General features: G+C 33.4%; 4 protein-coding genes across 9 annotated transcripts; 2 read left to right on the forward strand and 2 right to left on the reverse strand.

Moving 5' to 3' along the window:
* The first annotated feature begins 10 nt into the window (after positions 1–10).
* LOC134247105 (chitinase domain-containing protein 1-like) lies at positions 11–19,519 on the forward strand. Of its 6 annotated transcripts, none has more exons than XM_062729443.1 (13): positions 11–95; positions 652–771; positions 944–1,093; positions 2,757–2,786; positions 3,803–3,905; positions 4,958–4,999; positions 5,100–5,206; positions 6,231–6,292; positions 6,789–6,881; positions 10,504–10,602; positions 10,900–11,055; positions 11,231–11,308; positions 11,553–11,728. In XM_062729443.1, exons 2-13 carry the CDS (start codon positions 667–669, stop codon positions 11,692–11,694), a joined length of 1,167 nt encoding a protein of 388 aa, XP_062585427.1. In that variant the 5' UTR covers positions 11–95; positions 652–666; the 3' UTR covers positions 11,695–11,728. The 6 variants fall into 6 exon arrangements, with proteins under 6 accessions (XP_062585427.1, XP_062585426.1, XP_062585428.1 ...); XM_062729442.1 differs by lacking the exon at positions 2,757–2,786 and adding an exon at positions 3,145–3,174; XM_062729444.1 differs by lacking the exon at positions 2,757–2,786 and adding an exon at positions 2,708–2,738 and having other exon boundaries at positions 944–1,092.
* Positions 14,818–16,302, reverse strand: LOC134247100 (uncharacterized). Its single transcript, XM_062729436.1, has one exon. It carries the CDS (start codon positions 16,300–16,302, stop codon positions 14,818–14,820), a length of 1,485 nt encoding a protein of 494 aa, XP_062585420.1.
* Positions 16,557–19,519, forward strand: LOC134247101 (chitinase domain-containing protein 1-like). The gene is made up of 5 exons (XM_062729437.1): positions 16,557–16,642; positions 17,700–17,835; positions 18,047–18,051; positions 18,103–18,180; positions 19,368–19,519. Exons 1-5 carry the CDS (start codon positions 16,557–16,559, stop codon positions 19,489–19,491), a joined length of 429 nt encoding a protein of 142 aa, XP_062585421.1. The 3' UTR covers positions 19,492–19,519.
* A 5,480-nt stretch (positions 19,520–24,999) lies between these two features.
* LOC134247103 (uncharacterized) lies at positions 25,000–26,247 on the reverse strand. The gene has a single exon (XM_062729438.1). The coding sequence runs from the start codon at positions 26,245–26,247 to the stop codon at positions 25,000–25,002; it is 1,248 nt and encodes a 415-aa protein (XP_062585422.1).
* Between the last annotated feature and the right edge of the window lie 1,541 nt (positions 26,248–27,788).

Here is a 27,788-nt window from a genome sequence, read left to right on the forward strand (position 1 = left end):
ACAAAGTAGGCCAAGTAACTTCCGCAGTTCCGGTTTCTACTTTCACTTTTGCCATTGTTTCATGTTTTTTATACCAACGCGATCCAGCAACGCATGTAAGTAGATACTGAATCTAACATCAATACATACATGTATTTTAGGTTATCTGAAATATTCATGATCAATTTATGGGTATTTTAAAGCCTCTACAATTTATTTTTTCCCCATTTCCGTGCACGCTCATGCATTTTTAATACATGTACTTAGCCACATAAACAGATAAAGCATGTTTAGACTTAGAGCGGTAGATGAGCCTTGATGGACACGTTTGAATAGCTCTCACCGAGAAGACTGATTTTCATTTTTTTTCTATCGTCACTATTTGTATTTAACTGAGATAAAGTGAGTAATTTTATTAAGATTATCAGTAGCATGGCTTCTGGTCATCTGGTTCAGCAGCTGATCAGTTTTTATTATTTCTTTGTTCTTGTCGCTCTGTCTATCAATATGTAGCTATGGCATACACTTCATAGTCAGTTGATACTTTTTGATTAAAACTATATTTGCCTATATTTCAGGCATATTATTGACTTAATTTTAACCAATGAATTTTGTAGGTTTACAGTAATGGGATAGTTTTGGATCAATATTTTTATTTCGCTTAAAATTTAGATTAATCAGACAGACATGAATTTGAATATAATGAGTGGATGGTTTGGCCTACTTGTGATGTTTGGTATATCTGAAGCAACATTGTCTAAGAGTGACAAGAAGAAGGAACGACCAAATGAGGTACTGACAGTTATAGCCACATATATAGCTGTAACTTAGATGGTTCATGATTTTACACACCCATTAAATGACTAACAAAAAAATGTTTCCAGTCATCATGTTAAAGATCTAATGCTGATGTAATTCTGACATTTTTTGCCCCATATTCTTGCAATGAATTTTATTTTCACAGGTAAAATTAAGCTCTATAAATGTCGTAGACAGAGGTTTGGTGACAGAGAAAGTAAAGTCTACGGACATCATTAAGGAACATGCCTCGTACTGTGACAGAGATCGAGAGGTCAAACATTTCCCAGGGGTCACCTTGGCTTATGTCACACCGGTAAGTAGTAAATAAATGATTAGAGGTTTGTCTAATAAAAAATTAGAGGTACTGTGAGCAATGAGCTCACTATATGATACGTACTCCCTGCCTCCCATATGAATATAATGGCAGTGTCCATGTTTTGCTATGGGGAATCCAAAATATGTGTCAGATAAAAAAGTAAAATAGGAGGTTACAATGACAATATGTAATAAAGATTCTGTGAAAGTTTCATCAAATTTCATTCAGTGGTATGAGAGGAGTTTCGGATAAGAGATGGGTACCCTAAAGCATAACAGATGGATGGATGGATGGACAGACATACCGATTACTATATACCCTCCCACTTTTCAAGCAGGGTGGGGGAGGGTATAAAAATGTAGTGGAGGACTTTGTGTTCAGTTCACCTTTACACATGCAAGCTTTTATTTTCATCACGTCATATCTCAAATTCTGTAATTATTTTTTTGTGCATGATTACTTTATTTACTTAGACAGCAAGTACACAGACATAATTTGACGTTTTTAATCTTTCTTTCCATAAATAAAGATATCCCATTATTGTATAGGGGATATTTTTATTTATGAAATGAATTAAGATTAAAAGCGTCAAGCGCCTTTGAGTAAGTACACAAAATCTTCAGTTTGAGAAAATTCAATTTTCCATGTCAAAATCCTTAAAACTCAGAATTTATCTAAGGATATTTTTTGTTTATTATTTGTCTTCTTTCATAAATTAATTATCTTCTGCACAATTAACATTCATGTAGTTCATATAGTGGAAAAAAAAAAAAGCCAATTATTATTAATTAGCGTTTAACTAAAAAAAAGGTTTTTTGGTAACATAAATGATGATACATATGTAAGAATTTCCCATAATTTTGATTTAAAAAAAAAATAGATGAACAGTGATTAAAACTTTCATGTAAATTGGTTGAATCTGATTCATCTAGAAACATTTGTTTCAAAACACTTTTACCAGGTACCCACTGAATAATGAAGCCATGCCCTCCTGCGTAGCAACAGTCAACATTACGTGACACTGGGTGATATTTTTAAAAAAAATGCTGACTATGCGGAATTTATGCGCCCAAGATTCACTGTAATATGTATTTGTATAAAAAAAATTCAGTGTAGGTCCCTAATATAATAAATATTGCATGTATAGTTAAATTGAGTGTAACATTGAAAATTTTCAACCCAAGAAAGCCACTGACAACCGAGGCAACCTCAGATGACAATGGTTTTCATGGCATGAAAATGTTTATTGTTACTTTCAACTATATGCAATATTTATATAATAGCTAACTAAAGATGATTTTATATTGGAACAGTCTTGGCTATGATATAGCTAAGATTGCTTTTCTTCAAGTGGAACAGTCATTAATAAAAATAATATAGCTAAAAAAATTCCCCTTTAGAGGAAAATCATGGTTATATAATGATAAATCTATTAGGATTTTGTTTCTTTTAATCAGTAGAACAGTCACAGTTATGATATAGCTAAGATTTAAATGTTTCTCTTTCAATGGAACAGTCATGGACTCATGGTTATGATATAGCTAAGATTTTATTTCTCTTTCAGTGGAACAGTCATGGTTATGATACAGCTAAGATTTTATTTCTCTTTCAATGGAACAGCCATGGTTATGATATAGCTAAGGTTTTATTTCTCTTTCAGTGGAACAGCCATGGTTATGATATAGCTAAGGTTTTGTTTCTCTTTCAGTGGAACAGTCATGGTTATGATATAGCTAAGATTTTATTTTTCTTTCAGTGGAACAGCCATGGTTAATTATGATATAGCTAAGATTTTAGGTCTTTTTCAGTGGAACAGTCGTGGTTATGATATAGCTAAGATTTTAGGTCTTTTTCAGTGGAACAGTTGTGGTTATGATATAGCTAAGATTTTATTTCTTTTTCAGTGGAACAGTCATGGTTATGATATAGCTAAGATTTTATTTCTTTTTCAGTGGAACAGTCATGGTTATGATATAGCTAAGATTTTATTTCTCTTTCAATGGAACAGCCCTGGTTAAGATATAGCTAAGATTTTATTTCTCTTTCAGTGGAACAGCCATGGTTATGATATAGCTAAGGTTTTATTTCTCTTTCAATGGAACAGCCATGGTTAAGATATAGCTAAGGTTTTATTTCTCTTTCAGTGGAACAGCCATGGTTATGATATAGCTAAGGTTTTGTTTCTCTTTCAGTGGAACAGTCATGGTTATGATATAGCTAAGATTTTATTTTTCTTTCAGTGGAACAGCCATGGTTAATTATGATATAGCTAAGATTTTAGGTCTTTTTCAGTGGAACAGTCGTGGTTATGATATAGCTAAGATTTTAGGTCTTTTTCAGTGGAACAGTCGTGGTTATGATATAGCTAAGATTTTATTTCTTTTTCAGTGGAACAGTCATGGTTATGATATAGCTAAGATTTTATTTCTTTTTCAGTGGAACAGTCATGGTTATGATATAGCTAAGATTTTATTTCTCTTTCAATGGAACAGCCCTGGTTAAGATATAGCTAAGATTTTATTTCTCTTTCAGTGGAACAGCCATAGTTATGATATAGCTAAGGTTTTATTTCTCTTTCAATGGAACAGCCATGGTTAAGATATAGCTAAGATTTTATTTCTCTTGCAGTGAAACAGCCATGGTTATGATAAAGCTAAGATTTTATTTCTTTTTCAGTGGAACAGTCATGGTTATGATATAGCTAAGACTTTCTCTCGGAAGTTCTCCTTCGTGTCTCCAGTCTGGTTACAGATCAAAAGAAGAAAAGGAGGAACCTTCTATATACAGGGAGACCATGACATTGATCAGGGTAGGTGTATTGAGGGGGACCATGACATTGATCAGGGTAGATGTATACAATTGTTTACAAAGGGGGAGAGGGAGGTGGGGTATGGCACTTATCTGGATTAACTAATTTACAGAAGTCAGCTAAAATCAGACAATATGTCCAAACCTTTTAGATCACATGAGTCACTCATGACCTATTGCTATCCATTTTTGTCGTGCATTGTGAGTTGTGCATTAAAATTAACAAATGAACATTTTCAGCTTCTTCTCTGAAACTGCTAAACCAATTTTAACCAATTTTGGCATATAGCCAAAATATATGCATATATTGGCATACAGGTGAAGGGGAAGAAAATTTTTGAAATTCGTGGCCCCTGCCCCCCTGGGGTAGGGCTAAAACCACTAAAATTTATGCTATCTTTAAAAATCTTCTTTACTCCTGAACTTCAAGCAGTAAAAACTGTTGGCTTGATAGTAACAATGAAACCTTATTTATTTTCATGGTCCGGTTGGGGATTCTGGTGTTAGGGTGGGGCTCTAATTGTTATATAGTGAAAATGCATGAAATAATTGTTTGAAAATCTTTTCCTCTGCTCCTCTGTATTATACTCTATATTAAACTGATTTTGTAAGTATATAGTTATTATGATAAACAAGGATCCTTGTTTCAAAATTGTGAATTTCAAGGTCGGATGGGGGGTGCTCTATGCTCTAATGATTATGTACTGAAAATGAATTAGTGCTTTGAAATCTTTTTGTTGGTATTCATCAAACATTTATGATGAGCAAGGGGGCCTATTTCCAAAATTGTGAAATGTGTACCCCAGGGTCAGGGGTTCCTGTTTGTATGGGGCACGACTGATTATTACTGATTTATTTAATAGAAATGCATTTTGTTCCCCCTAGTCTGCTTCTGGATATTAAGTAATAAAACTTTATTAATAAGCATGTTGTGTGTATAATTAAATTGTGAATTTTATAACCTCTGTTTTAAAACATGAACCAAATTCATTTGTTGGAAAATTGTTAAATGTTACTCAGGTAACCTATAACATGTCCTCTTTATTTTCATAGGTTGGGTTGATGATGTCACAAAAGGCAAACCTGCTGAAATGGGTAAATTCTAAAAATTCAGTGTTCAATTATTACTTGATTAATGTTCTTGGTATTTACATCTGCTTCTGCCTTTTCTCATCATCTGTTATTTGTTCTTCAGTTCCCAGGGTTCTATTTGATGGTTGGAGTAGAAGCGATTATGACAGTTTATTCTCAAGTGAAAATGCCATAGAAGACTGTATAAATGTCCTGCTGAAATTTATAAAAGTAGGTCAACACCATTTATAGTCAGTCAACTAGCATGTATAGGAAGTTTCGCCACATATGATCCACATATGCATTGTTTTTCATATAAGGATCATATGTGAATTATATGATAATTGTATGTATATATGATCATATGAGAATCTTATCAGTTATTTGGCAAATCAAATGTGGATCATATGTGGCGAAGTTGCCTGTGATAAAAGCAGGTATATTTTTCAATATCACAGTGAGTACAGCTTTGTTCTGTCATGGTTGTTCAACTCGACATTTTCACAATGAGTGCTCTTTTATTACGAGTACAACTTTGCTCTCTTAATTGAATAGAATTTTGCCCTGCCACATTTAGTGCAACCTTGCTATTAACAATTCTGTACAAATGATCTTTTAATTTGTTTACAGTAAGTATATGTTTGCCTTTATATACATTAACACTATTTGAACATGGTGTTTTTATATCTCTGTAAAACATGTTGGTCATGTTATCATAAATTGATTGTTTATTCATAAGCAATCTACGTAATTTCATAGTGACGTCGTAAGTGATCAACATGTTCAATACATTCAATTTATACTGTTGAGATTTTAAAAATAAATCCTTTATGGATTGAAAACTTTAGTACCTTATTATTTGTAATAAATCAGTCACAAATGTAAATATAATTAATAAGGTATCATTTTTTGAGTTTTATTGGGATGTAAAACGGGTTGGCACATGATCAAATCTTCCATAAAGCTCTTTGAGCTTTATAATATGGGATTTGATCCTGTGACCAACCCATTTTACACCCCAATAAAACTAAAAAATTATATCTTATTTCTTCAATAAATTCTGTCACAGAAAGTTCAACTCTTTTTTTTTTTGATGATGAATAACTTAAGATGAATACACATGTATTTTTTTTTTTTACCTTAATGTATTACCATGATCAATGCAAGGAAACACTTGATTAGCCAAGAGTTCTGACAGATACAAAAATGTACAGTATTGCAATGTCAAACTATCATACAGAATCACTTTTTACAGAAGAAGAAATTTGCTGGTTTAACAATAGAAATCTGGTCCCAGCTTGGTGGTCAATACAGAAAGTAGGTACTTATACGCACAAACACACACACAAATCTCATTATTATTCACTTCTAAACTCCCTTGAAACATTGTAAGAGGTCACACATCCTGAATGTTATGTCCTTTGTTGATTTTTAAAAAAGATGTGAAAGTTTTTGTGCATGGATTAACAAAGTTTGCAATGTATTAGTACATGTCTGTTTAATCTATCAGTAATACAAAAAAAATGATATGATACATATAAAACATGATCAGAGCATTTATATCAAAATTCTCGTTGTGAAGTACATTTTAAAAAGTAATTTCAAATTTTAATAAAGATACTTTTTTAGAAGATATTCTAAATAATTAGGTTTCTTTCATTCTACTCAAGACATTTATTCATTTACAAATGTATTAATTTTTTTTGTGGAGGCATTTAAGATAGATTGACTCAATCTTGTTTTGTACATGGATTCGAGATCAAACATTGTAATAAAATCATTATTATATGAATGCATCATTGATTATCTGTAGGGAACTGGTCCATTTCCTGAAGCATGTAGGTCAGGCTTTTGATGAGGAAGGAAAGACATTAATTCTGGTGATACCACCACCAGTGTATCCTGGGTAAGGTTGGAACTTAGTTAATCAATTAAAGACAATTATATTATTGTAACAGAGACAAGTTTGTGCCTCTGCTTATTTATTTACAGATGGACCTTGGCTTTATCCATTTTGCTTTACCGATTGAGCTAAAGGGTTAACCCACTAGCTCAAGCTAGTAGGATGCCGTTAATCTAACACTACCACATTGTCCCCCTCCAGAGAATGAGATGTCCTCATCTCTTTTATCATGTGGGGCGAAGTTCTGGGGGCAATCACTGACTACCCGCAGAGAACCCGGGTCCCAATGTGGGCGCCAAATGTAACAGAGACAAGTTTGTGCCTCTGCTGAGGATCGAACCCGGGACCTCTGGCTTGCCAGTCCAGTGCTCTACCGATTGAGCTAAAGGGTTAACCCACTAGCTCAAGCTAGTAGGATGCCGTTTATCTAACACTACCACATTATAACATTGATTTAACAATTGAAGCAGATACAGCCATTGTGATGTTAGGTATATCATATTTGTAAAAAATAAAAGTATTTTTTAATAAATATGTAATAAAGATTGATAAATCTTGCAGACTTATAATATTGTACATGTAGCTTCGAATGAATATTACAATGCATTATATCACAATTCACTTGTAATACATTCTACATCCTGTACTGAAACACTTTGACAAGTCCTTCATCATATCCCACCCACAGTGTAGACTTGTGTAGTGACAATGAGCGTGGACGGTTCACTTCATTCTCTGTCAGTAAGAACTTCAGAAACTCCCTGTGAGGACTCAGTAGATGAATCTGTTGGTTGTTAACGTCAGTAACAAAGATGTTACAGAGAGAGTCACATGCCATATCATATGGAGTAAAGTCCTCTGTTAGGTTCTGTCCATGGTAGACGGATGTCATACGACCAGAGGGAGACAGAATCACTAGTTCACCTGTAGTAGGACTTAAACGGTTCACAACACAGATATCACTGTTACTGTTCTGTGTGACTCTGATTGGCGCTGTAAACAGCCTGGTTTGACCATCCGCCTGGTATTCATACTCATGGATGACGCCACCTGTCACTGTGACGTGTCTCACCAGGCGTCTGCTGTGTGGCTCTAATTTGTAAACATCTGATTCCTTGTCTCTCAAGGTGACCAGTAGTCCACCGTCCACTGACTGACAGATTCCCATTGGTACCAGTGGATCTGTACTGATGACTGTAGAGACAGATCCTGATGGTGACAGGCGGCTGACAGTATTGTTACGATACTTAGTGAAATAAACATCACCAGTATCAGTCACACACATGTCATTAGCAGTGATATTATATCTATGTTTTATTTCACCTCCTTTGTTGACTTGTTCAGTGTAAGGTGACTTCATATCTCCTATGTAACACTGATCTTCACACAATGCCTCCAATAGAAGTATTATGTTATCTCCATATTTAAATGAGTTTGTTTCAGTCAAACTAAAATCATCTAAATCCTGAGTTTTTCCAACCATATTCTTCAAACCTTCCTCACTGATTTCTCCTCTACTGTATCTCACTGAATGTTTATAGTTCTCTATATCAACATCCATGTCAGACAGCATTTTTGTCAGTTCTCTGTGGTTGTCAATCAAGCTGAAATCCGACATGGTACTCTTGTTGTCCTCCATGAACTTAACTACCTCTTGAATTTCTTTCTTCTTTTTGTTCATCTCATTTTTCTTACTTTTCAATTTTTCATTTTTTTCCTCCAAGTTGCCTCTCAACATTTCCTCATTATGGTTTCTGATTTCCAATAATCTGGCCATTATCTCATCAACATGCTTCTGGAGCTTTTTAATCTCAGAGTCACACAGATCTTTATTCTCTGTCATCTGTTTAGAAAGAATCTCGATCTTCTCATCAATTCCAGGCAGGTCCCCTTCTTTGATCTTTGTCAGAAATGAAAGTATTCCTCTCCTCCTTTGAGTAGCTGCCGTTGTCAAAGTTTTCCAGTTATGATCTCTATGATTTAATTTTGCACAATCACCACAAATGAATTCATCACAGTCCTCACATATCATATCAATAAGTAAATCATGGGATTCACACATTACAATATGCTCTTGGGGAGAGCCCTGTGGATATTTGGGTTTACTGACTGCCATGTTTGTTGAATCTTGCTCAATTTAACTGTAGTTTCGCATAAGGAGCTATGAATTATGAAGTAGGTAGACTTCCAAACTTAAAAACTGATACTATGTTGACAGGATATGGTTCATTTAAATGTACGTAAACAGGAAGATGCACACAATCAACTTATCAAGAGTTTGCTTTTTTCTTTGTCAAGGGCTTTATGAGGGTTTCTTAACCCTAGATACAAGAAAGAGAAAAGTTTGTTAAATTTTTTAATTATACCCCCCGCAAACGAAGTTTGGGGGGGTATATAGGAATCACCTTGTCCGTCTGTCCAGCTGTCTGTCTGTCTAGCTGTCTAGCTGTCCGTCTGTCTGTGAAATCGTGTCCGGTCCATATCTTTCTTACAGAGGGACATTAGAATCTACTACTCCACATTAAGATTGCCCATGACCTAAGGGTGTGTCATGACCTTGACCCAAGGTCATTTGGGGAAGTTCAAGGTCACTGGAAGAAAAAAAATCATAATTAAAGTTAGGTACATATAATACTTATGGAAAAACTTGGTAGGTTCTCATTATCACTCAAAGATTGCCCATGACCCAAGGGTGTGTCATGACCTTGACCCAAGGTCATTTGGGGAAGTTCAAGGTCACTGGAAGTAAACTTTTTAGGTTCTCATTTCACACAAAGATTGCCCATGACACAGGAGTGTGTCGTGACCTTGACCCAAGGTCATTTGGGGAAGTTCAAGGTCACTGGAAGAAAAATTTCATAATTCTTGTCCCGTTCATATCTTTCTTATGGATAAACTTGGTAGGTTCTCATTTCACACAAAGATTGCCAATGTCTAAAGGGTGTGTCATGATTTTGACCCAAGGTCATTTGGGGAAGTTCAAGGTCACTGGAAGAAAAATTTCATAATTCGTGTCCGGTCCATATCTTTCTTATGGATAAACTTGTTAAACTTGTTAAACTGGAAGAAAAATTTCATAATTCATGTTTGATACATATCTTTCATTGATAAACTTGGTAGATTTTCATTTCATACAAAGATTTCCCATGACCAAGGGTGTGTCATGACCTTGCCCCAAGGTCATTTGGGGAAGTTCAAGGTCACTGGAAGAAAAATTTCTTAATTTGTGTTCGGTCCATATCTTTCTTATGGATAAACTTGGTAGGTTCTCTTTTCACACAAAGATTGCCCATGACCCATGGGTGTGTCGTGACCTTGACCCAAGGTCATTTGGGGAAGTTCAAGGTCACTGGAAGAAAAATTTCATAATTCGTGTCCAGTCCATATCTTTCTTATGGATAAACTTGGTAGGTTCTCATCTCACACAAAAATTGCCCATGACCCAAGGGTGTGTCATGACCTTGACCCAAGGTCATTTGGGGAAGTTCAAGGTCACTGGAAGAAAAATTTCATAATTTGTGTTTGATAAATGTCTTTATTATGGAAAAAATTACTTCTGAAAAACCCAACGGGGGGTATTTTGTCCTGTTTTGACAGTTCTATTTTTTTTTTTATAAATTTAAAGGAATGTTGAAGGGATGTTTGGTAAATCAGACTTTGATGAGCTTCTACCTGTTGTGGATGCATTTAGTTTGATGACGTATGATTTCTCCAATCCATCTAGGTAATTAACAAAGATTTAATTATAGGCATCATCTCAAAATGTTATTGTTTGACAATTAAATACGGTAATTTGTCACAAGTGCAAGGAATATAAAGGTAATTTTTAAACTTAAGTGACATCAAGGTAATTCATTAAATCTGTCAGTTCCAATTATAAAGATGATTGATATTCTTACAGAAACCTTGTTTGCTTTATAATTGCTCCAGAAACTCATGACTAGCTGATAACTTTGTTATTAAAAGCAAAATATTTCAATTCATAAATTTGCAAGGCCTTGAACAATATCGTGTTTTTTAGACCTGGGCCTAACAGCCCGTTATCTTGGATGGAGTCCTGTGTATTGGCCCTCGCCCCCTATGCTGACCCCGAGGTCAGACAGAAAATTCTCCTGGGGCTAAACTTTTACGGCAATGAATACTCAGTTGGAGGGGGAGGTCCTATCGTAGGCAGCAAGTAAGTCTATCTTGGTCGTGCTTCACCAAATAATTAGAATAAGTATTGACTGTAATGTCAAATTTTTAGCGGATCACTAAGAACTTTCAAATCGGCAAATAGATTGTCTACAAAATAAAACATTTGCCAGATGTAATTTTGTATGTTAATGTCCTCATAAATATACTTCTTTCAGATATTTAGACATTTTAAAGAAATATAAGCCCAAGTTTCAATGGGATGAACCTTCAGAAGAGCATGCAGCAGAATATAAGTAAGTAGAGAGGACAAGATTCAGCATAATGCTGTACAAGTATACAAGTCTTAACTACTATTTACAGAGCAATTCAGTATTATGCTGCATGGGTGAAATTAGTCTCACTGATGTTGGGCAAACATATAAGGCTATTACAATGTGATATTGGCACAAATATTATCTTATATATTAAGCTGTTTGTATTTATCATAGGTAGTTTGCATACTTGAAAATTGAATCCTGAATACTTTTCTTTTTTCAGGACTGACAGATCAAAAAGTGTAATTTTTTACCCAACGTTACTTTCTCTACAGAAACGAATAGAACTTGCTAAACAACTAGGAACAGGAATCTCTATCTGGGAAATTGGTCAAGGACTGGACTATTTTTATGATTTATTGTGATCTCTAGATAATAAATCTTGTTATGTTTTGTTAATTATTACTTTTTTCTTTGATTATTTTCAGTGTCTTTAACAATGTCGACATTGTCCTTTGGGTAGCACTCGAAATTGCTCTGTCATTGAAAGAACTTGAGAGAACACTGCCAGGATCAGCATATCTGGATATAAAATTTTGCATTTGCCATTTATCTAGCAGCACAATGTATTAATATCTTGTCCGATTCATAACTTTCTGATTTAAAACAAGGAAGTCAGAATTAACATTCCGTTAAAATAAGAAAAATTTCAATTCAATGCATTTTCCCACTACTAGAATACATAGAAAACAAACCACAAGACCTTAGGCCAAAAAAAATTAATTAATAGTTTCTCAGGCCAAAAAAATCAAAATTCAATGCGGCAGGCAGGCTTTTTTTTTTTTTTTTTTTTTTTTTTTTTTTTGTAGCAGGTTTTACAACTTTTTAAAGCCATTTGTTCAATAAAATGATAATATCTTCTAATTCTTAATTTTTGTTCTCTGAAATTAGTTATGATATGTATTCATCTTTAAATAATGTTATTCTAAACATTTATTTAAAAGTTTATTCATAAAACACTGTAAATTTAGAAGAATATTGTTTTTCTAATAAAAACGTCTATCTTAGCATTCATGAGAAGGGGAATAACTCAATTTTCTTTTTCAACTTGGAAAAATAGAAAATTGAGTTATTTCCCTTTTCAATATGTCAATAAAAATGATCAATGCGGCCGTTTTTGAACTGATGCGGCGGTGCCTGAGAAACTATTGATTAATTTTTTTTTGGCCTTAATTATAGTTTATGACATTTTTTAGCTGAGTCAGCCTATTTGACCAACTTTTAACACAATTATTTCAGATTGATTGATTGTGTGTTAACGCCGAGTGGGAAATTTTCCCGCCATGTTTCGGCGGAATATTAGATTAAAAGATCAGTTTTTTGAAAGTTTTTTTTCCTTTGGCAGCCCCCATTGAGCTTACTCTTTTTCGAACTTCAGAGAAACGAGCTTTTAAATGACACTTAAAAGATCGGTTCTCTGTGGTGAATGAAATATCACCATTGGAATATATATCTAATTTATAAAATCTTCAAAGTTTCAGCATGTGGAAACATGTGAAACATGAACCTCTTAAAAATTCTGTACAAATGAACTTTTAATTTATTTACAGTAAGTATAAATTAATGTTGACATTTGCCAAAAATTGCCTTTATATAACACTATTTGAACAAGGTGTTTTATTTCTCTGTAAAACACGTTCGTCATGTGACCGTAAATTGATTGTTTAGTCATAAGCATTCTACGTAATTTCATAGTGACGTCATAAGTGATCGACGTGTTCAACACATTCAATTTATACCGTTAAGATTTGAAAAGATCAATTCTTTATGGACTTTAAACTTAAGTACCTTATTTTTTGTAATAAATCAGTCACAAATGTAAATATAAGTAATAAGGTATCATTTTCTGAGTTTTATTGGGATGTAAAACGGACTGGCACTTGATCAAATTTTCCATAAAGCCTTCGGGCTTTATAAGATATGATCACGTGACCAACTTGTTTTACATCCCGATAAAACTAAAAAAATAATATCTTATTTTTTAAATAAATTTTGTCACAGTAAGTTCAACTCTTCTTTTAGATGATGAATAACTTTAATATCTTAAAAAAGATGATTACACATGTATTTTTTTTTACCTAAATCTATTATCATCGTGATAATTGCCAGGAAACACTTTAGCCCAGAGTCCTGGCAGATACAAAATGTACAGTATGCAATGTCAAACTATCATAAAGATGTACTTTTTACAGAAGAAGAAATTTGCTGGTTTAGCAATAGAGATCTGGTCCCAGCTTGGTGGTCAATACAGAAAGTAAGTAATAATACACATACACACAGATCTCATTATAATTCATTTCTAAACTCCCTTGAAATGATATTATATAAGAAGTCACAAATTCTGAATTTTTGTCCCTTGTTGATTTTTCAAAATGATATGAAAAGTTTGGGTTCATGGGTTAACTTTGCAATGTATTTTAATAGTACATGTCTGTTTAATGTATCAGTGATACAAAAGAACAGATACTGTTTAATCCCTATTTACCGCTCCTGGCGCTTAGAAAATTGCAAAAAGAGGACGGTTATTCTGGTATTCTCTTTATATTTAATGCCATTTTTAACTCCAAAAAATCTTTTGAAAAAAAATATATAAATTAAAGGAACCACTTAAATAATGTCTAACTTTACTTAAATTGAAGATAATCCACCCAAATTATGCTAAATTATTCATGTTCCATTGAGAAATTGGATAACAGACAAGTTTCACTTTCACTTTAGTCAAATTTTTATACGATTCTAGTTGATTTTAATCACTGTACAGGCCGGGGTCCTTTTTTCCTGACAAATGAAAAAGACCTAAGGGGGAGCTTACAGGGACAGGGGCGGTTAAGAGGTATTATACGGTAATACACCTAAAACATGATTCGAACATTTATTTTCAAATTCTTGTTGTGAAGAACATGTAAGAAAAGGAATTTTGAATTTTAATAAGATACCTATTTTAGAAGACATTCCACATATTTAGGTCTTCTTCATTGAGACTACTCATTTATTTATTTACAGATGTATTTTTTTTTATTCATTTTTGATGGAGGCAAGTAAGATAAATTCACTTGATCTAGTTTGTACCAGAATTTGTTACAAGATATTGTAATTGAGTCATTATCATATAAATAATACATCATTAACTTTCTGTAGAGAATTAGTCCATTTCCTAAAGCACGTAGGTTATGGTTTTGACGAAGAAGGAAAAACACTGATTCTGGTGAAACCAACACCAGTGTATCCTGGATAAAACTGGATTCTAGTTTAATGAATTAAAGACAATTATAACAATGATTTTACAATTGAAGCAGATACAGCCATTGTGATGTTAGATACAGTGTATATCGTATTTGTAAAAAAACAAAAACAAAAAAAAAATATTTTTTTTCCAAATACATGTATGTATATTGAAGGTTGAAAAATTTTGCAGACTTTTAAGATTGTACATGTAGCTTCAAATGAATATTACAATGCATTATATCACAATTTATTTGTAATACATTCTACACCTTGTATCGAAACACTTCGACAAGTCCTTCATAGTATCCTACCCACAGTGTAGACTTGTACAGTGATAATCTGTATGGAGAGTTCACTTCATTCTCTGTCAGTAAGAATTTCAGGAACTCCCCGTCAGGACTCAGTATATGGATCTGTTTGTTGTAAAGGTCAGTAACAAGGATGTTACAGAGGGAGTCACAAACGATATCAGCTGGAAAAAAGTCCTCTGTCAGATTTTGTCCATGGTAGATAGATTTCATACGACCAGAGGGAGATATAATCACTAGATCACCTGTAGTGGGATTTGTAAAGTTCAAAACACAGATATCACTGTTACTGTTCTGTGTGACTCTGACTGGATATGTAAACAGTCTGGTCTGACCGTCCTCCTGGTACTCATACTCACGGATGACTTCACCTGTCACTGTGATGTGTCTCACCAGACGTCTGCTGTGTGAGTCTAACTTGAAATAACCTGATTCATCATCTCTCAAGGTGACCAGTAGTCCACTGTCCACTGACTGACAGATTCCTACTGGTCGCAGTGGATCTGCACTGATAACTGTGGACACAGATCCTGATGGTGACAGACGACTGATGGAATTGTTACTGAAGTCAGTGAAATAAACGTCACTTGTATCAGTCACACACATATCACTGGAAGCAATATTATATCTGTATTTTATTTCACCTTCTGTGTTGACTAATTGTTCAAAGTAAGGTGAATTCTTATCTCCTATGTAACAATGGTCTTCACACAATGCCTCCAATAAACGTATGATGTCATCTCCATATTTAAATGAGTTTGTTTCAGTCAAACTAAAATCATCTAAATCCAGAGTTTTTCCAGTCATATTCTTCAGAACCTCATCACTGATTTCACCTTTACTGTATCTCGCTGAATGTTTATAGTTCTTTATATCAACATCCGGGCCAGAGAGCATTTTTGTTAGTTCTCTGTGGTTGTCAATCAAACTGAAATCCGACATGGTACTCTTGTTGTCCTCCATGAACTTAACTACCTCTTGAATTTCTTTCTTCTTTTTGTTCATCTCAGATTTCTTACTTTTCAATTTTTCATTTTTTTTCTCCAAATTGCCTCTCAATATTTCCTCATTGTGGTTTCTGATTTCTAATAACCTGGCCATTATCTCATCAACATGCTTTTGAAGTTTTTTAATCTCAGAGTCACAAAGTTCTTCATTTTCTGTGATCTGTTTTGAAACCATCTCAATCTTCTCATCAATTCCAGGCAGATCCCCTTCTCTGATCTTTGTCAGAAATTTAAGCAGACCCCTCCTCCTTTGGGTGGCTGCCGTGGAGAGAGTGTTCCACTCGTGATCTTTATGGTCTGTTTTGGCACATTTTCCACAAATGAATTTATCACAGTCCTCACACATCATATCTATAGGTAACTCATGGGATCCGCACATTTCAATATGCTCTTGAGGAGAGCCCAGGGGATATTTAGGTTTACTGACTGCCATGTTTGTTGAATTTTGCCTTATTTAACTGCTGTTACTCATAAGGAACTATGGATTTTGAAGTGGGTAGACTTCCGATCTTAAAAACACTTGATAACGTGTTGACAGGTTATTGTTCAATTAAATGTACGAAAACAGGAAGATGCACACAATCAACTTATCACAAATAGTTTGCTTTAGTCATTATCATGGGCTTTACGAGTGTTTTTTTTAATCCTTTATAAGATGCAAGAAAGAGAAAAAGTTTGATAAATAAAATGTTTGGTAAATCAGACTCTGATGAGCTGCTACCTGTTGTGGATGCATTTAATTTGATGACGTATGATTTCTCCAATCCGTCTAGGTAATTAACAAAGATTTAAGGTGGAATGCCACATCTATTTTTTATTTTTAGATCTTTGGTCCATCCTTTTTAAACAATGGTTTCAGCATTGAAAAGTCGATATTAACTCTTAATTATTTTATATTAATTTTTTTTTGTATTTTTTTCAAAGAAATGAAAAAAATTATTTATATCCAAATAAGTTGTTTTTGAGTTATAAGTTTGCTGTAAATGAATGCATCATATGAATATCTAATAGAATATGTAAAGAAAGGCTGGCTATAGACTTTTTAATTTTTTTTTAAATTATTCATGAAAATAAAAATGTTATTTATCTCCAATAATTGTACAATTATGGTTGGGATAGGTTTAATTTTGATGGAGATTGGCCAAAATTTAAAAAAAATTAATTTCTCTAAAATTTGGGTATATCGTTTCAATTTCTTTTATAAATATGATTAACAAACATGTTCTCCCCAGTTGTGACTGCTTTTAAGAAGATTTTAACCACAAGTTTAAAAAATGTACACAAATTATGTGTTTTATTTTAATAAATATTTTTTTATTAAAAACATTTTAATATGTATTCGGCTTTTCTTTACATAATTTATTAGGTATTCATGTGATGCATTCATTTACAGCAAAATGTTTACAAGAAAGAATTTTATTTTGATGTAAATAATTTTTTTTCATTTCCTTTGAAAAAATACAAATAAAATTCATATAAAATAATTAAGAGCTAATGTCGGCCTTTCAATGCTGAAACCATTGTTTATAAAGCTTGACTTGGAGATCTATAAAATTAAAAGTTGGTGTTGCATTCCTCCTTAATTAGAGGCATCATCTCAAAATGTTACTGATTGACAGTTAAGTAATTTATCACATCTGCTGGGAATATAAAGGTAATTCTTAAACTTAAGTGACATCAAGGTAGTTTATTAAATCTGTAAGTTACAAACAAAGATATTTGAAATTCTGACAGAAACATTGTTTGCTTCATGTGAAAAATTTGTTATAAAAAACAAAATATTTCAATTCATAAATTTGCATGGCCCTTGAACAATATCGTATTTTTTAGACCTGGACCTAACAGCCCGTTATCTTGGATGGAGTCCTGTGTATTGGCCCTCGCCCCTGATGATAACCCCGAGGTCAGACAGAAAATTCTCCTGGGGCTAAACTTTTACGGCAATGAATACTCTGTTGGAGGGGGGGTCCTATCATAGGCAGCCAGTAAGTCTATCTTGGTCGTGTTACACCAAATAATTAGAATAAGTATTGACTGTAATGTCAAATTTTTAGCGGTAAGCTAAGAACTTTCAAATCGGCAAATAGATTGTCTACAAAATATAACATTTGGCATATGTAATTTTGGAGATTCATAATCTGTTTTTTTTTGTTTTTTTTTGTCTGCATTATTGTTAGGCCATGTATTACTAGTTAATTACAGGTTAATGGCCTCATGAATATACTTCTTTCAGATATTTAGACATTGTAAAGAAATATAAGCCCAAGTTTAAATGGGATGAACCTTCAGAAGAGCATGCGGCAGAATATAAGTAAGTAGAGAGGACAAGATTCAGCATAATGCTGTTAGTAAAAGTTTACAAGTCTTAACTACTGTTGTCAGATCAAAGAAGGGTATAATTCAGTATAATGCTCCATGGGTGAAATTAGTCTCACTGATCTTGGGGAAACGAATAAGACTATTATTGGCACAAATATTATCTTATGTATTAAGGTAGGATTCTTCTCACATTTCTTGTATTTAAAAATTAATGAAATTTTCACAGAATCAAGAGGACAATATCACTACGTGATGGTATCAGTGAGATTAAATTTGACCGTTTAATGCTAGAGGCAAGGTCAGGTCAAGGTCATTACCTTTTTCCTGGACATTAAGAATAAAAACTTACTGTTTCCAATCATGCGATCCCTACTTGTAATTCAAAAGATTGCATGTTTTTCTTTTTGCATAAAAGATGCTACCATACAAGGCCTATAAGATGATATTACCAAACTGACATGGATATTTTAAATAAAATGGATATTTGCTTATCTGAATTTCCTCTACTTTTCTTAAATTTATAGGATTTATTAGTTATTTTTATATGCTTCCTATATTTAACTTTTTCCAATTTTCACATATAGTAAAGTTGTCACATAAAGGTACAAAATTATACAAAAACTAGAATTTTTGATCGTTTACTAAGAGAGAAATAACACTTTTTACTGATTTTTGGCTCAAATCTGTACTTAGGCCTAGATTTGAAGCATTTAAAAGCCAATATAGTTCTAGTATATGTGAAAAATCTTGATATATTTTGAAACTTTAGTCCCTTATTATTAATTCAACTTACATTTGAAAATTTCGTCTAGTCTTTGATTGTGTAAAAATTAGAACAAATTTCAATGTTCTATAATAGTTTTGAGAGGCAGAAAAGAAGATATTTTCATACGCCACCATTCCGCCAAAAATACAGTCCCTGCTAGTTTTCAAATGCAGTTTATCTATTTAAAGTTGTATAATTGCGATAAGGAAAGAAAAATGTGGTCTTTTAAATCTCTTACATCTAAATATATAAGACATATCAACAAATGTACTTTGAATATTCCATCTAGTCAGAAACCAGAGAAGAATCCTACCTTAAGTTGTTTATATTTGTCATAAGTAGATTGCGTTATTGACAATTGAATCCTGATTTTTTTTTTCCTTTTTTCAGGACTGAGAGATCAAAGATTAAAGTGTCATTTTTTACCCAACATTACTTTCTCTACAGAAACGAATAGATCTTGCTAAACAACTGGGAACAGGAATCTCTATCTGGGAAATTGGACAAGGACTGGACTACTTTTATGATTTATTGTGATCTCTAGATAATAAATCTTGTTGTGTTTTGTTAATCATTACTTTTTTCTTTGATTATTTTCAGTGTCTTTAAAAAATGTCAATCTTTGTCCCTTTGTTAGAACTTGAGATTGCTCTGTCATTGATAAGGCTTGAGCTAGCGCTGCCAGGATCAACATATTCTTTATTTTATCATTTATTTCCATCATGAGATATAGCTGTAAACTTTCGTGTTTTCCATTAACCTAGCAGCACGATGTAATGATATTTTGTCTGATTCATAATTTTAAGATTTTGATCAAGGAAATCAGAATTGACATTATCGTAAAATAAGAAAAAATTCAAATTAATTATGCATATTTCCCACAACTACTTAAAATACATACAAAACAAACCACAGGACATTAATTATAGTTTATGACATTTGTTAGCTGAGTTAGCATATTTGACCAACTTTTAACAAAATTATTTCAGATTGATTGATTAATCGTGTGTTAAGGCCGAGTGGGAAATTTTGCCGCCATTTTTTAGCGGAATGTTGGATTAAATGATCAGGTTTTTTTTTTTGAAAGTTTTTTTGGCAGCCCCCAGTGATCTTACTCTTTTTCGAACTCCAGAAAAAACGATCTTTTAAACGACACGTTAAAGATTTTTTCTCTGTGGTATACAAAATATCAGCATTTTTATATATCCAATATATAAAATGTTAAATGTTTTAGCATGTGGAAACATGTGAAACATAAACCATTTAAATTTTACTCATAATACATGCAATGTATATGTATGCATTGTGAAAACAATCAAACTTCGTCATCTTTGTGATAACCAGATTTGTTCTTTTTTATAGGTTTATTAATTATGAATATCAATGATATTACAAGTTATGATAATGGTAATGATATTGGCAGTAATGACAGTGTGCTGTACAAATGAAAAAAATAAGAAAAACATGACATTACTTACAAATGTAAATTCACATGAATGTAATGATGCATTACTAAAAAAATATAAAAATAAATTTACAAAATATGACAGACAGTTGACCTTTTCTTTATAAAGATTAATAACATATTACACTCATAATTAACTCATGAATAAATATATGATATGCTTTCATATAAATCTTACCCCAACAAGGATGCTTCCAGTAATTTTTCAACTTCAAGCTGTAGATCATTTTCACAAATTCCTCGGGTATGTTTTGTGGCACCTCTTTTGCATTTTTGCCAGGTCTTTGAAATGTCTCCACTGTTTACGAGAAATTCATCTGCTATACTATTAAATACACCTGGTATATGCTTAGCTTTAAAAATAACATTGAAATTCATTAATTTTAAAACAAAATATCTTATTAAATCCACTGTCCTTTTTGAAGGAGAGGTTTGCTTGTTAATAACACTGACCAGTGCAATGTTATCAATGTGAAACAAAACTTTCCAGTTTTGAAGGCAACTTCCCCAAATTTCTATTGATAATACTACAGGCACTTATTCTAAAAAAGTTATATCTCTCATTATATTTTGACCTTTCCATTCCCCAGGCCATGCTAAAAATGTCCAGCTACCTTTAATTTAAAGTATGCACCACAACCTAACTTATTAGCACCTGCGCTATCAGTAAATATTCTAAGACATTGAAATTTGTCCACTCGGACTCGGGAAAATTGATACACCATTAAATTTTTGCAAGAATTTTAACCACTTTTCCAAGTCCTTCTCATTCCTATTGAAATTCTAATAAAATGATGAGGTTTGGAAGCACCACTCTTTCCATCATAAAATCTTCTATTAAATGCCTTGCTTGACCTAATTGCTTTACCAAAAAAATTAAGCATCCCTACTAACGACTGTAAATCTCGAAGGGTAACCTTCTTTTTTTCCTAACATGTCTTTTATTATATCTATCAACATGACAACTTTGGGTTGAGGTATTCGTATGACCATTTCAATAGTGTCAATTTCTAATCCTAAATATGTGATTTTTGTGGTAGAGCCTGCAGTTTTATACTCAGCTAATGGGACATCAATATCCATTGTAACACTTTGAAATTTTCCATAAGGAGAATACACTCTGAAGTTCCCCCTTTCCCAGCAAAATAAAGTCATCTATGTACAGTAAATTATTCTTCATTTGACAAAGTGGTAGACATGATTTCTGTGTTAGGGAAAGGGGCTCTTTTAGCGAAAGTTGATGTTAAGAGTGCTTTTAGATTAATACCAATATATCCAGGTGATTTTGATTTGTTAGGGTTCTCGGTAGATGGGCTTTATTAGTGTGTACATTACTCTGTCACAGTGAGTACAACATTACTCTGTCACAGTGAGTACAACTTAACTCTGTCACAGTGAGTACAACTTAACTCTCTTACAGTGAGTACAACATTACTCTGTCACAGTGAGTACAACTTTACTCTGTCGAATAGTGAGTACAACTTTACTCTGTCACAGTGAGTACAACTTTACTCTCTCACAGTGAGTACAACTTTACTCTGTCATAGTGAGTACAACTTTACTCTGTCACAGTGAGTACAACTTTACTCTGTCACAGTGAGTACAACTTTACTCTGTCACAGTGAGTACAGTGGCTGGAACGTTATTGTTGACAAACCAATCGTGTAGAATCGTTCGTGCATCGTGCGTGATCGTTCGTGTAACGTGCGAGATCGTGCGTGTAACAGACTCAATCGTTTGCGGTTTTAATCGTGCGTGAACGTGCGTTTAGAAACGTGTAAATTTCGTTTTGTAAGTTTTTATCGGAATGTTATCTGTGAAACAAGTATTTCGTTTATATTTTATTTTTCAATCCAATTAAAAGGAATGAAGCGCAGTTTACATAATTGAATGCGGAACGAACTAACTATCGCTTGTAAACAAGCAATATAGTAAGTCGTACAATATTATGTTCTCTTCAAATAGCGTGTCTTATTGTGATAAACCGTACTAAGATTTTTTACTATATTTTTCTGAAGTTCATTCTTGTTTGCTGCTAATTGTGGTAAGATATTTTTTTTTTCAAATAATAAAAAAGAAATATTTTTACAAATAAATAAATAATTTTCAAAGCTTACATAAATGTTTAGTCGGCGAATGTACATGCACGTCACGCACATGATTTTCGGGGTTTTGTTTAACAGTGTTTATCTCTGTAGCTTACTTTTAATTAATTTTTAAAATAAAACAATAATTTGCAATGTGGTTTTTCATGTTTAAGAGATTCATAAACATGTTAAAATAATGAAAACATATAGATATAATTTTGAGTTAAGTCATTCAATGCTGCCATTTTTTCCCCAATCGTATCCCCCATTCTACATATTATGAAATCCAATTCAATCAAATTTTACGGTCCACCTACTACTATCTTCTGATAGAATAAAAAAAATCTGTTTTCTTATGTCGGAGAATTATCTAAATAATTATTTATTATCTAAAATAATAAAAAAAAATCTTACATGTACTTAGTACCAGAAATACCCATTTCCGTTTTTTTTTTTCAAAGTCTATGATATATTAATATATTTATTGATAATTCTTTGAATCTAAAATCAATATAAAGCCGTATTTCGTTTTGGAAATATCGATTCCTAAATAATTTGAACTATTTTGCGTGAAGAATCGTGCGTTTGCGTTAGCAATCGTGTAAGATCGTGTAACGTGTAGAATCGTGAACGTGAAGGATCGTTCGTGTATCAGGTTTAATCGTGCGTTAATCGTGCGGAATCGTGCGTGTAACGTGATCGTTCGTGTAAGTTGTCAACAATAACGTTCCAGCCACTGTACAACTTTACTCTGTCACAGTGAGTACAACTTTACTCTGTCACAGTGAGTACAACTTTACTCTGTCACAGTGAGTACAACTTTACTCTCTCACAGTGAGTACAACTTTACTCTGTCACAGTGAGTACAACTTTACTCTGTCGAATAGTGAGTACAACTTTACTCTGTCACAGTGAGTACAACTTTACTCTGTCACAGTGAGTACAACTTTACTCTGTCACAGTGAGTACAACTTTACTCTGTCACAGTGAGTACAACTTTACTCTGTCACAGTGAGTACAACTTTACTCTCTCACAGTGAGTACAACTTTACTCTCTCACAGTGAGTACAACTTTACTCTGTCGAATAGTGAGTACAACTTTACTCTCTCACAGTGAGTACAACTTTACTCTCTCACAGTGAGTACAACTTTACTCTGTCGAATAGTGAGTACAACTTTACTCTGTCACAGTGAGTACAACTTTACTCTCTCACAGTGAGTACAACTTTACTCTCTCACATATAGTACAACTTTACTCACTGTGAGAGAGTAAAGTGGTACTCACTGTGATAGACCAGAGTTCTGACAGAAACAAAATTGTACAGTATTGCAATGTCAAACTATCATACAGAATCACATTTTACAGGAGAAGAAATTTGCTGGTTCAACAATAGAAATCTGGTCCCAGCTTGGTGGTCAATACAGAAAGTAGGTACTTATATACATACACACAGATCTCAGTATAGTTCACTTGTAAGCTTCCTTGAAATAATAATTATTATTTATATATGATAATGACTCTATTACAATGATCAAATCAATCTATCTTACTTGCCTTCATCAAAAATAAATAAATAAATATATCTGTAAATAAATACATGTCCTGAGTAGAATGAAGGATACCTAAATATTTGTTACATCTTCTAAACAAGTATCATATTAAAATTTGAAATTATCTTTTTTACATGTACTTTACACCAAGAATATGAAAATAAATGTAAGTTCCGATCATGTTTTTGATGTATCATATAATTTATTTTGTATCACTGATACATTAAACAGATATACTAATACATTGCAAACTTAAGTTAATCCATGCACATAAACTTTCATATCTTTTTTTTTTAAATCAACAAAGGACACAAACTTCAGAATTTGTGACTTCTTATATAATGCATTATTGACTATGTGTAGAGAACTGGTCCATTTCCTGAAGCATGTAGGTCAGACTTTTGATGAGGAAGGAAAAACACTGATTCTGGTGATACCACCCAAGTGTATCCTGGGTAAGGTTAAATTATAGTGTAATTAATTGAAGGCAATTATATTATAATATTGATTTAACAATTTAAGCAGATACAGCCATTGTGATGTTATGAGTGTATATCATATTTGTAAAAAAACAAAAACAAAAAAGTATTTTTTACCAAATACATTTATGTAATGAAGGTTGATAAAGTTTGCAAACTTTTAAGATTGTACATGTAGCTTCAAATGAATATTACAATGCATTATATCACAATTCATTTGTAATCCATTCTACATCATGTACTGAAACACTTTGACAAATCCTTCAAAGTATCCAACTCATAGTGTAGACTTGTATAGGGACAGTAAAACTGGATGGTTCTCTTCATTCTCTGCCAGTAAGAACTTCAGGAACTCCCCGTCAGGACTCAGCAAATGGATCTGTTTGTTACCTAGGTCAGTAACAAGGATGTTACAGAGGGAATCACACACTACATCACCTGGACATAAGTAATATATCAGGTTCTATCCACGGTAGACAGAATTCATACGACCAGAGGGAGACATTATCACTAGATCACCTGTTTTGTCACTTGTACGGTTCACAACACAGATATCACGGTTACTGTTCTGTGTGACTCTGAATGGCCTTGTAAACAGTCTGGTCTGACCGGCCTCCTGGTACTCATACTCACGGAAGACTTCACCTGTCACTGTGATGTGTCTCACCAGACGTCTGCTGTGTGACTCTAATTTGTAATGATCTGATACATTGTCCATCAAGGTAACCAGTAGTCCACTGTCTACTGACTGACAGATTCCTATTGGTACCAGTGGATCTGTACTGATGACTGTAGAGACAGATCCTGATGGTGACAGACGGCTAATGGACTTGTTCTTAAATTCAGTGAAATAAACATAACCAGTATCAGTCACACACATGTCATTAGCGGCAATATTATACCTATGTTTTATTTCACCTTTTTTGTTCACTTGTTCAAAGTAAGGTGACTTAAAGTCTCCTATGTAACAATGGGCTTTACATAATGCCTCCAATAAACGGTTTATGCTATCTCCATATTTAAATGTGCTTGTTTCAATCAAACTGAAATCATCTAAATCCTGAGTTTTTCCAATCATATTCTTCAGAGCATCCTCACTGATTTCTCCTGTGCTGTATCTCAGTGAATGTTTACAGTTCTTCATTTCAACATCCAGGCCAGACAGCATTTTTGTCAGTTCTCTGTGGTTGTCAATCAAGCTGAAATCCGACATGGTACTCTTGTTGTCATCCGTAAACTTAACTACCTCTTGAATTTTTTTCTTCTTTTTGTCCATCTCAGATTTCATACTGTTCACTTTTTCATTTTTTTCCTCCAAATTATCTCTCAATCTCTTTTCATTTTTCCCACTGATATCGTTCAGCCTGACTATTATCTCATCAATATGTTTCTGAAGTTTTTTAATCTCAGAGTCACACAGTTCTTTATTTTCTGTGATCTCTTTCGAAACCTTCTCGATCTTCTCATCAATCCTAGGCAGATCCCCTTCTTTGATCTTTGTCAGAAATTTAAGCAGACCTCTCCTTCTTTGGGAGGCTGCCGTGGATATAGCATTCCACTCATGATCTCTGTGGTCTGTTTTTGCACACTTACCACAAATGAATTCATTACAGTCCTCACATATCACATCAGTAGGTAAATCATGGGTTTTACACATTTCAATATGCTCTTGATGAGACCCCAGTGGATATTGGGGTTTACTGACGGCCATGTTTGTTGAATCTTGCTAAACATAAATGCTGTTACATAGCATACAAATGCATAAGGAGCTATGAATTTTAAAGTGGGTAGACTTCCGAACTTAAAAACTGATACTTTACAGGATATGGTTCAATTTAATGTACGTAAACAGAAAGATGCACACAATCAACTTATCATCAAGAGTTTGATTTATTCTTTTAAGGGCTTTATGGGTGGTTTTGCAAGAAAGAGAAAAGACTTGATGAATAAAATGTTTTTGTTTTTAGCTCTACTGGTCAGAGACCAAGAGAGCTTATGCGATAGTAATGCTTCTATCAACCGTCCGTCTAGCTGTATATCTGTCTGTCCGTCTGTCTGTCTGTCTGTCTGTAAACAATTTTTTAAAATGCTACTCCTCCTACAGTTTTGGTCTGATTTCAATATAACTTGGCACACAAGCTAAGTAGACTACACAAAGATACATAATTCTGCATATAGGTTTTTGATGTCGATCAAAGATGCTGCTGGGTTACTAAAAATAGACATTTCTGTGAAAAACATTCAAAATGCTACTCCTCCTATAGCTGCAGATCTGTAGCTCTCCGAAAAAATAATTTGACAGACCGGAGAGTTACAGTGCCACCCATTGAAAAAACTGTATATTTATTGCGCACAAAAAAGTACGCTGTTTATCGATTTATTTCTCCATGTTTTCAAAACTATAATCTAAAAATATTACTAACCGTGTATTCCTACCATAATCTTTCAATGTTTCCACAACAAAACATACTGTATAGTTGTTGTTTATAGCTCTCCTGGCCCTGAAATCGAGATCATGAACATTTCGTCTGTTTATACTGCCATTTTGGTTTGTAAGATAATTTGGCCCAACGTGTTTCCTGTAGATGTAAACTACGAAAGTACTTGATAGAAGAGTATAGATTTTTTTGAAATCTACATTTTTTGCAATTGAGGTAAGAATTTGGAAGAATTAATCCATACACAAGCGCAACTTTTTGTGCGCAATAAATATACAGTTTTTTTCAATATATTTTTCGGAGAGCTACAGTTCTGCAGCTACTCCTCCTACAGTTTAGGTCTGATTTCCACATACCTTGGCACACAAGTAGACTACACTAAGATACATAATTCTATGTATCGATTTTTAGCTCTATTGGTCAACGACCAGTAGAGCTTATGCGATAGTAATGCGTCCGGCGTCCGGCTTCTGTCTGTCTAGCTGTCTATCAGTCTGTCTATCTGTCTGTCTGTAAACAATTTTTCAAAATGCTACTCCTCCTACAGTTTTGGTCTGATTTCAATATTACTTGGCACACAAGTAGACTACATTAAGATACATAATAATTCTCTGTATCAGTTTTTGATTTCGATGAACGATGTTGCTGAGGTTACTAAAATTAGAAATTTCTGTGAAAAACATTCAAAATGCTACTCCTCCTACAGTTTTGGTCTGATTTCAATATAGCTTGGCATAGAAATAGACTACCCTAAGATACACAATGTGGTATATCGGTTTTCGATTTTTATGAACGATGTTGCCATGGCTACTAA

This window comes from Saccostrea cucullata, unplaced genomic scaffold (genome assembly GCF_032062105.1).
Source record: "Saccostrea cucullata isolate Sc308-1 unplaced genomic scaffold, CSIRO_AGI_Scuc_v1 ctg5165, whole genome shotgun sequence".
NCBI classification, from domain to species: domain Eukaryota; kingdom Metazoa; phylum Mollusca; class Bivalvia; order Ostreida; family Ostreidae; genus Saccostrea; species Saccostrea cuccullata.

Bases quoted from the DNA above. Each gene is read 5' to 3' on its own strand.
- LOC134247100 (XM_062729436.1), bottom strand. From the start codon at position 16,302: ATGGCAGTCAGTAAACCTAAATATCCCCTGGGCTCTCCTCAAGAGCAT.
- LOC134247105 (XM_062729443.1), top strand. From the start codon at position 667: ATGAATTTGAATATAATGAGTGGATGGTTTGGCCTACTTGTGATGTTT. The intron at 772-943 runs GTACTGACAGTT...TTATTTTCACAG, and splicing joins AGAAGGAACGACCAAATGAG to GTAAAATTAAGCTCTATAAA. The intron at 11,309-11,552 runs GTAAGTAGAGAG...TTCTTTTTTCAG, and splicing joins GAGCATGCAGCAGAATATAA to GACTGACAGATCAAAAAGTG.
- LOC134247101 (XM_062729437.1), top strand. From the start codon at position 16,557: ATGTTTGGTAAATCAGACTCTGATGAGCTGCTACCTGTTGTGGATGCA. The intron at 16,643-17,699 runs GTAATTAACAAA...CGTATTTTTTAG, and splicing joins GATTTCTCCAATCCGTCTAG to ACCTGGACCTAACAGCCCGT. The intron at 18,181-19,367 runs GTAAGTAGAGAG...CAAAGATTAAAG, and splicing joins GAGCATGCGGCAGAATATAA to TGTCATTTTTTACCCAACAT.
- LOC134247103 (XM_062729438.1), bottom strand. From the start codon at position 26,247: ATGGCCGTCAGTAAACCCCAATATCCACTGGGGTCTCATCAAGAGCAT.